The sequence below is a fragment of the Hibiscus syriacus genome, unplaced genomic scaffold (genome assembly GCF_006381635.1).
Source record: "Hibiscus syriacus cultivar Baekdansim isolate YM2019G1 unplaced genomic scaffold, ASM638163v2 tig00117048_pilon, whole genome shotgun sequence".
Classification (NCBI taxonomy): Eukaryota; Viridiplantae; Streptophyta; class Magnoliopsida; order Malvales; family Malvaceae; genus Hibiscus; species Hibiscus syriacus.
The window spans coordinates 2341698-2351839 of record NW_024063538.1 but is presented as its reverse complement, the minus strand read 5'-3'; the positions used below and the strand labels follow the sequence as shown (position 1 = coordinate 2351839).

At 34.8% G+C, this 10142-nt stretch overlaps 1 protein-coding gene and 1 pseudogene across 1 annotated transcript; one reads left to right on the top strand and one right to left on the bottom strand.

Moving 5' to 3' along the window:
- Nucleotides 1-239: 239 nt before the first annotated feature.
- LOC120197260 lies at nucleotides 240-2312 on the top strand. The gene is made up of 3 exons (XM_039198852.1): nucleotides 240-390; nucleotides 928-1425; nucleotides 1681-2312. The coding sequence occupies exons 1-3, from the start codon at nucleotides 291-293 to the stop codon at nucleotides 2211-2213; spliced, it is 1131 nt and encodes a 376-aa protein (XP_039054783.1). The 5' UTR covers nucleotides 240-290; the 3' UTR covers nucleotides 2214-2312.
- A 966-nt stretch (nucleotides 2313-3278) lies between these two features.
- LOC120197510 lies at nucleotides 3279-5904 on the bottom strand (annotated as a pseudogene).
- Nucleotides 5905-10142: the final 4238 nt, after the last annotated feature.

Genomic DNA, 10142 nt, shown 5'->3' with positions numbered 1-10142 from the left:
AATAGGGATTCAACTGAACCCCAGCCCCATGTGACAATCAACAGTTTTTGTGTTTTAAACTTTAACCCCATTTTAGCTGATTTCATTCTTTACGGGGCCCCCCATGTGAAATGTGGATTCACCAATGTCAAGTTGGTTATTTCTCTAAAATCCAAGGCATTTCTTATACCTTCCCATGCATATAACCCCCTCCTCTCTCCCAGCTTCACCTGACACATCTCCCTCCTTTTTCTTTCTTCCTTTTTGTTCATAATTTTGTCCAGAAAAAATCACGTGTTAAATTCGTATCAATGAGAGGATTAGTCTTACTGTCGGTGCTCCTTTGCGCCACCTTTCATTTCACCCTCGCCGTAACCGATAGTACCGCCAGGAACGGCACGGTAGCCGACGGTAAGAATACATACATATATATATATGTACTTATCGATATCCCAACAGTCGAGTGCTGAACTCTTAGTTCGAGTGATATGAAGATAAAAGGAAATTAAATTATAGTGTTTAAGTCGAGATTTAAATTGTGATTGCGTTTTGGTCGCCTTACATTTATGTTTAGCTGTTTATGTATTCTGGTTTAAGCAGTTTGCTCTATATGGTAGCCAGGTCTCTAAAACCCTTTTTCTTGCATTAATTAGCTGAATTCTATGGATTATGGGGATTCAATTTTTGGTCCGGTTAGTGTTCTTGATTGTTACAAGTCATAAACAGGTTTAAATTGGTTTTTTTCTTCTTCATTAAACCAGAACATTTAATAAAACAATTCCCTACTAGGGTACTGAGCTAGTGACTGAATTTAAGGCGTTTGCAGATTGTCACCAACCTCTGGCAGAAAATTTTATCATTTTGGACCTTTGGTGGTAAAAAAAAGTGAGTTTGGGACTTTGGGTTTTAGGACTTTTATGCCTTTCTAACGTGATAATGGGATTTCAGGACTATTGGAAAATGGTAACTTTGAGAACGCCCCAAATGCGACAGACATGAAAGGCACCGTGGTACTTGGACGCTACGCGATACCGGGGTGGGAGAACAACGGCTTTGTGGAGTACATAAAGTCCGGGGAAAAGCAAGGGGACATGTTGCTCGTGGTGCCCGAAGGAGCCTATGCCGTTCGGCTCGGGAACGAGGCATCCATCAAGCAGAAAGTAAAGGTTATCCCGGGGATGTATTACTCCATCACATTCAGCGCGGCTCGGACTTGCGCTCAAGAAGAGAAGTTGAATGTTACGGTGGCGCCCGATTCCGGCGTGATGCCAATCCAGACAGTGTACAGCAGCAGCGGTTGGGACAACTACGCATGGGCATTCAAAACGATATCCGATGTTTCGGAGTTGATTATTCACAATCCGGGAGTGGAGGAAGATCCAGCATGTGGACCACTCATTGATGCTGTTGCAATCAAGGCTCTATATCCTCCTAGACCAACCAATAGTAAGTCCTCTTTTTTTCCACCCATATGGTAATTTGCACAAGAACATGTGGCTTGGCCATTGTTTTCAGAGTTATGATTCAGTTTAACGCCAGCTGATTGTTGCAGACAATTTCATTTAAGAAACTAGCTAGCTATACCTAACAAACACCTTGGTCCCCTTTCACATTGCATCATTCAATGCTGTTCTAGTAGTACATTGTGTCATGATAGAGTGAATTCGACTACTGATTATTCGAGTTTTTCTATTTCCACAGAGAACATCGCGAAAAATGGAGGTTTCGAAGAAGGTCCGTATATTCCCCGACACTCCATGGGGTGTCTTGGTGCACCCAACATCGAGGATGACCATTCTCCTCTCCCTGCTTGGATAGTTGAATCCCTTAAGGCCGTCAAATACATCGACTCGGAACATTACTTTGTGCCTCAAGGGCGAAGAGCGGTGGAGCTAGTTGCCGGAAAAGAGAGTGCCATAGCTCAAATAGTCAGGACCATCGTGGGCAAAATGTACAGGCTCTCGTTCGCCGTGGGTGATGCTAACAACTCTTGTGCAGGCTCTCTGGTTGTCGAGGCATTTGCTGGGAAAGACACGCTCAAAGTTCCGTACGAGTCGAAGGGCAAAGGCGGATTCAAGCGTGCTGAGCTTAAATTCAAGGCTGCTTCCAGCAGAACAAGAATCATGTTCCTTAGCACGTTTTACACCATGAGGAGTGATGACTTTTCTTCCCTCTGCGGCCCAGTCGTCGACGATGTGAAGCTTTTGAGCATCCGGAATCCCCAGAAACCCTGATCATCATCAACCTCCATCATTACAGCAGTCAATGAAGTCGGATGTCCCGGAATCTGGATATATTGAACCTTTCTCTATTCCAAGAATGTTTATTTTTCCTTTTTTGGCATGTTGTGTGAGCTTGTTGTTAGCCTATTAATCGGACAATATAAATATATATAATAGTACTAATATGAGGGTGGTATACTACTATGGTTTTATTAGTAGTTTATAATATGAGGGTGGTATACTACTATGGTTTTATTAGTAGTTTATGTATTTTATAATATAATAATAAATGAGAAAAAATAGTTAACAATTCATTATGTGAATAATTTAACACACAAAAAATAGTTAATAAAATTATAAAACAGAAAACAAAATTGTCATCAAATGCTTCAAATCAACCCATGCAGATTTATATTCTTTTTAATGTTTTACATTTATATAAATCATGGAAGAGAAACTTTCAACATTAAAATCTAAGTTTTAATGACCTTAAAGAAGGGGATAATGTAGAGGGAATATAAGCTCACAATGCACTGCAGCTCAATCATTTTCCTTTCCCTGAGAATTCAGATCATATCTTTTCTTAAACAATTAGTCGACGGACGCAGTGTTTCTATCCGAACTACATCTTCTATCCAGGATGACATCTATTTAACGAAGCACAGACGAAGACATTACTCGACGTCAAACGTAAACAGAAACAGAAAAGGAGGATTTGAGGGTGGAACTCGCACACTGAAAACGAGCATTTTATCGACGTAAGCAAGAGGCAGGCATATAAGAGAGAACTTTATTCATACATCACAATTCTAAAAGCAACTCAGAACTATATGTCAGAATTCACTTTTATGAGAAGAAATCATTACCATATCATTGGAAGATTGCAGCTTATTGTATAGATCCCACATGACACTAAGACAAGCTGGGAGATCGATGCAGCCATGCACGAGCCTACTGCAAAATCCATAATAACTTAATTAAACAAACTGACCAAGCAAAAAGAAGATGAATTTGGATTTCATAAAGTTAAATCAGTACTTACATTGTAGCATCGAATTCCCTGTATGCATTTTTTTTAACACTCTTCGAGATCATTTGAATTATGGAACACTTCAAAAGTACAAATTTGTTGGATACTTATGCACATGAAACTCCAGTAGTCAGATTTTCACCCTTGGCTCTTCCGTTTACAAGTATATCATAAGTTTGTCATCAGGTACAAGACCTCTATCAAGCATTTCATTATGCAATCTCAAAGCCTCTTCTAGATTTCCTTCTCTGAAGTGTCCAGCAATCAAAGAATTAATATAAGAACATTAGGAGCAATGCCCTCTCTATCCATCTCTTCCAAAATATTGTGAGCATTCTCAAGCTGTCCTTTATCACAAAGACCATTTATCAGAACAGTATAAGTGACTATATCAGGCACAATACCCTTGGCAAGCATCTCTGAGTAAAGATCGGAAGCAAGGAGTAATTTACTCTCTCTCAAATATCCATCAATTAATGTAGTGTAAATATGTAGATCACAAGTAATACCCTCGTTTATCATTTTCTTGTGCAAGTCAATAGCTGCTTCCATATTATTTACATTCCTAAACCACTAATCATGCTGCTGTAAACGTTTTATTCGGAGATAACCCAAGTTGTTGTAGTTCGGAAAAAAGCTCACATGCTTTGACCATGTCTCGCTGCTTGCAAAACCCATCAATGAGGGCACTGAATGCAGGAACATCCAATTAAAGACCCTTTCTCTTCATATCATAATGCATTTTCAAAGCAGGATCCATGTTATCGCTTTAGCAAAATTCATTCACCAAGGTGGTATATGTGACAACAGTGGGAGAAACTCCAGTTTCATACATTTCTCTATAAACTCCAAATGCAGAGTCCATTGCACCCTCTTTAACAAATCCATTAAAACTGCTATTGTATGTCAAACATATAGGGATGAAACCCTTTCGAACTAACATCTTCAACATATCCCTAGACTCACATGTACGACCAACTATGCTCAAACCATTAATGATTATGTTGAATGTGAAGTCCGAGGGGACAATCTGCAAACCCATCATTTCATCGAACACATCTAAGGCCCGTTCAGCATCACCTTTTCTGAAATGTCCATCAATTAATAAAGAATATGAGATGGCATTAGGTTTAAAGCCCTGTTCAACCATCTCTGAAAATATAGTATGTGCCATATCCTAATTCCCTGCTTTACATTAGGAAAGTATCATGTTATTATAAGAAACATTACTAGGAACAAGACCATTAGCCACCATTCTCTTCCATAAACTGCAAGCTTCTTCACTTTACCTTCCTTAGAGAAATGGTATAAGAAAAAATTGTATGTAAAAACATTGGCAATGCCTGATTCGATTAACTCATCAAACAAACTAGATGCCTCATTCAGCGAGTAAGCTTCTAAGAACCCACGAATCAAGGAATTCACATTAAAAACAGTAGGTCGAATACCATGATTTCCATTTCTTCATAAAGCTCATATGCCTTTTTAACTAACATATTCCTACAACACCCTTCAACCAAAACCGTATAGGTAACCTTGTTAGGAGCAAGTCTGTCATCCTTAATCTTATTGAACAAACACAAAGCCTGATCAATATCACCTTGCTTGCAATATCCCTTCATTAAACTAGTGGCAACCACCAAATTCAACAACTTCCCAGAACTCAACATCTCGTCCTTGAGCCTCAAGGCCTCTGACAAAATTCCCTGTTTTACTAAAGCCCCAATGACAGTTGTATATGTACTCTCAGAAGGAACCCATCCCCTACCCTCCATTTCCCTCAATAACTCTCTAGACATGTTCAAATTGGTTTCCGACAAGCAACATGAATAGCAATACTATAAACTGCAGCATCAAGGTCTATCCCTTGAGCCTTAGCCTCCCTAAAAAACTCCACAGCTTCCCAAGGCTTCCCTTCTTTCAAAAAAGCACGCATCATCGCATAAACAGTAAAACAATCACCTCTAACTCCAATGGAAACCATCTTATCATACAATTCCCTAGCTTTATCAATCAAATTCCTCCTAACTAATGCTGTTAGAAGAATATTCGTATAGGGAATCCAGGGAACTATATCACGCTCAAGCATCCCATTGAAACAATCCACGGCGTCATCAAAACTGTTCACTCTAACATAACCGTTTAACAAGTAATTAAAAGGTTGCGAATTCAACTCAAAATCAAATCTTTTTGAGGTATCAACCAAGTGATCTAAGAAAACAAATGGCGCAGGCCCTGAATGGTATGAACCAAATTTATTGTTAAGCAAATATTGGGCATGTTTATGGGTCTGCGAACAACCTACCAAAATGTGAAGCAGAACACAGAAGGCATCAATGCTTTCGACAAAACCACGCTTCTTTTCGACGGAACGGAAGTTCTTCAAAGCCGATACGGCGTCGGTTTTGTGGGATAGGAGAGTGTTTATCACATGGTTTTGGGTCAAGCTTGTATCTTCCGACGATGATAGTGATAAATGTGGGTTCTCGGAATCTGAAAAGGGTTGTTTAGTGGAGTGCGAATCTGAGGTGATTTTCTCAGGGGAAATGGTGGCCATCGTATTTTGTGATTGGGGATGAGAGGAGAGGTGTTTGGGACTTGAGAAACAACGGAGAAGGAAAGATGGAATGGATGAAGGATATTTTAATGGAGACTTCATCTTGCTCAGCTGACAATCGAACCAGAGCTTGATGCCTTTGCAAATAGCTTGATGTCGAAACCTGATGTCAAAATGAAAATTGACTTTCAACTGTTGAATATACTAGGGAGCAGTTAACTATATTAATGTTCATTTTGATTACTATTTTTGAAGTTTTTTCAATCAAATTATTTAATTATTTAAATACATTTATATAGAACATTTATAGTTAACGGTTAACGAAAATATTGACTTGATTTATTAATTAAGTTATAATTTTAATAAATTAAAATAAAATTAATCTTCAAATCGAACGATGTCATGTGTTATCATTTAATTTTATGATTAAATTTATTTTAATTTGATACATTTATTTATTATCAATCAGACGGTGACACGTATCAAATTTATTTGATATATTTAATTTGTTGTCATCCTCTATTGAAAAGAAAATTAAAGCTCAAAGGAGGCAGAGACTCAAACAATGGCCACTTGGGAGAGAAGGAAGCTCAACTACTATGCCAAGCTAATTGTTTGGTTCAACATGTAATATATATCTTATATGATATAAGTGTAATCTTAGATTCTTAATATTACATATATATCTTTAGCTCAAATTCACATCTTAATATTAAAAATATATTTTATTCTTATCTTAACTAAAGTAAAAATATATATTTTAGTCTTAAATTCGTATTTTTATTTTTTAAATTCATATATTAAATTTATTAAATTTACATTTTTATTTTCTAAATTTATATCTTAAATTCATATTTTTATTTTTTAAATTCATATATTATTATTTTTTAAATATTTAAATATATTTTAAATATTATAAAAATAAAAATATATTTTAATATATTGTTAGGCTCGATCGATCAACCGAAAAACCACCAAGAGGGGGTGAATTGGCATTTAAAAACCTTTAGTGTGGAAGCAATAAAATATAGAAAAATTGGCAAAATGATATATAGTAGTTTGACTTCTCAACCAAGTCTATATCCATTATCTTAGCTCCACACTGAGGATTTTCCAACAAATTCACTAATTTGTTCTTTCTTTTTCTATGCTCAAGAGTAACCTTTACAATTTTCTAGTTTTTCAAGGCTAAACTATAACACTCCCCTTTTCAAGAAAGGATGTGTAAACAAGAATACCTCTAGGTAAGTGTTCACAAATATTAAGCTCATAAAAATCGATACAAAAGATATGCAATTGAGCTCTATAAACTTATGTACAAGAGAAAAATGAAGGAAATAAGAATGAAAACTCCTTTCTCTTTATCTTTAAGCTTGGATACGTGTAGTCGTCTTCTTCAAGTGTCCTTTGGGTTGTTTTTATATGATGGAATGAGCTTGTGGCCGTTTCTAACCGTTGGGGATGTTTTGAAGTCGTTAGAAGCCTTTAATCCCCTCAATTTTAGCATTTCTGCACAATGGTTTCAAAACAACTAAAGGGGTTTCGAAATCCTCTTAAAAATGTGACTGTTGAAACAAGGGGTTTAGAAACCAAAAAGGGGATTTAGAAACCATTCAGGGGGTTTCAAAACCAAGCAAGGGTTTCGAAAACAGGCTGTAATTTTTGAAACTTTAAGCATTATGCCTCAGATGTTTCAAAACCTTAGTGGGGGTTTTGAAATCATGCTCCAAATTTTGTAAAATTTGTAATGTTTTAAGTTTCAAAAATATTTTTAAGCATAAAAATGATTGAGTAAGTATTTGAAAAAGTTTGGCAAAGTTAGAAAATATTTGAAATATATTTTTCAAATTAATTTGGAATTTGAATTATTTTTTGAATCATTTGAAAAAATTCAATTAAGTCCAAAAACATTTTGCCCTTATTTTTTATATCAAAATATAGGTTCAACAATCTCCCCCTTTTTATATATCATAAGCAATAAGGAACATATGTATGAACATTTAATCTCATTTGTATTTGCTTATCAAGAATGTAAAAATTAGGCACACATATGAAAATAGACAAAAAAAAAATGCATATGCAAGTAAAAAAATTAAGATTTCATACATATGCACCTTTTAAAAATGATACCAATTGAAAAAGATTTTAAAAAATTATCAAACTTGGCATCATAAGTTTAAAGTGATATCAAATGTCAAAAAATATTCAATAAATTAAGGATATCACTTGTTTTGAAAATGGTTTTCAATAAAAAAAACCCAAATTAAATGTCAAGATATTTTGAAAGAGCCATTTAAAACATTGAAATATAACTTGACCAAAAACATTATGATGAACTAAAAATTGATAAAAAGATTTGACTTTAAAATATGTCCATCATAACACATTTTTAACATACATGAGATAATAAATAACATGTAATCATTCATACTCAATACTCATGCATGCATAAAACAAAATAGGCAACAATATACAAAAATAATAATCATTAAATTTAGAGGTTACCCGTCATTCCATTGTGTGATTAGAGCATCCAAAATCTTTACCTTTATCACCCTTGCTCCAACACAACTACAAGAGACATTTTCTTTGCTTTTTGTACCCAAATTGCTTTGGGTCCAGAGGATTAGTACCAATGTCTCTAGTTCCCTTAGGAACCCATATTTGTCTAATTTTAAATGTTTTCTTTTTGTTGTAGGACAATTATGTACATTATGAACTTTATAATGACAATGTGAGCATTTTGTCATTATGAAGTTAGATGAATTATTTAATTTTTTTTTCTTTTGTTAAGCATTCAAGCTTAACTTTTAAATCAAAGTTTTCTTTTTCAAAATTTTCAAGTTTTACTTTGGAAAGCTCTAAATCATTCTTCAAAATTTTATTTTGATTTTCAAAATTCAATTTTGTTTTCAAAATAAAATCGTTTTTAACTTTAAATTTTGAAATCAATTTCTTGTATTTGGAGTTCATGGTCTCAAACTCCAAAAATAATTCATCGTATGCATCTTGTAACTCATTAAAAGAATATGAATTTAATTCATTTGAGTTAGAAAATACATTTTGCTTTTCAAGAGTCATAAAAGCACACCACCTATATGATCATCTCACAAGCTCCAAGATCAATGGATTCAATGAATAGCTTCATTAAGTCCTTCCAATGACCATAATTATCTCCATTTAAGTATGGATGATTTTCGATCGATTGGAAGTCCTCAAAGAAGAATGAGTCAGATGTGGAAGCCAAATTTTGGATGCATCAAAAATGGAAAAAACTTCCTCAAGGATTATCTGAAGAGGTTATTAAACCTTCTAATAAGTCAAGCTCTGATATCAATTGTTAGGCTCGATCCATCAACCAAAAAAACCACTAAGAGGGGGTGAATTAGCCTTTAAAAATCTTTGGTGTGAAAGTAACAAAAGATAAAAAAAATTGGTACAATAATATATAGTAGTTCGACTTCTCAATCAAGTCTACATCCACTAGCTCAACACCCCAAATTTTGGGCTAGTAGTTTCAGGTTTACCCGAGAGGTAAGTAGACCCCATGAATTTTATAATTTAAGTCGTTGGGCCATGTTAAGTTTAATCGGGGTATTTCAGAGCTGAATTAGCTAAAAACGAGTTTTTAATGTTGGGATATTAAAGAATGACCAAAGGTGCAATTATCCCTTTTTAAAATTTTGAAGCCTTTATATATTCTTTCAATTTCCTTTTCTCCTCATTTCATCCATTTTCCTTCGTCTTCCTCTCTTTTCTAAGGGTCTAGCCAAAGGTAAGAATTTAAGCCTTTTTCATACTTCATTTCATTCGTAATTCCTTCAGCAATGTCGTTTTGTTGAATCAGGCCTTGGGTTTTTATAGTTAAAGAGAAAAGTGGGAGTTTTCATCTAAATCATCAAGGAAAGGAGTTTAGTTAAGAAAAGGGCTTCAATTTCGGTTTTTAACTCCAATGTAGTGTATTTCTAATTCTTTGGAGTATTAAGTTTTTATAAACATAAGGATTTGGCTAAGATTTGAGTATTTAAGCCTTTTAGGGTTTATATTTAATATCAAGATCAAATTACATTTTAGAGGATAAAAAGATGTGTTTGTGCTATTTTAAGACCCTAGTTAACTCTCTAAAGCTTAAGCACATGATTATGAACCAAACTATTACCTTTGGGGATAGTTTTGGGTATTTTTGAGCCTAAAATAACAATTTTAGGGTTTGAGTATCGATACTGGGATAAACAGTATCTATACTGGATGAATTGGGGCAAAATTAGGAATTTCATATTGGAGTATTGATATTGCCACCCTCCAATATCGATGTTCAGGGTGACAACATCGATATTAAGCCCCATTTTTGAAA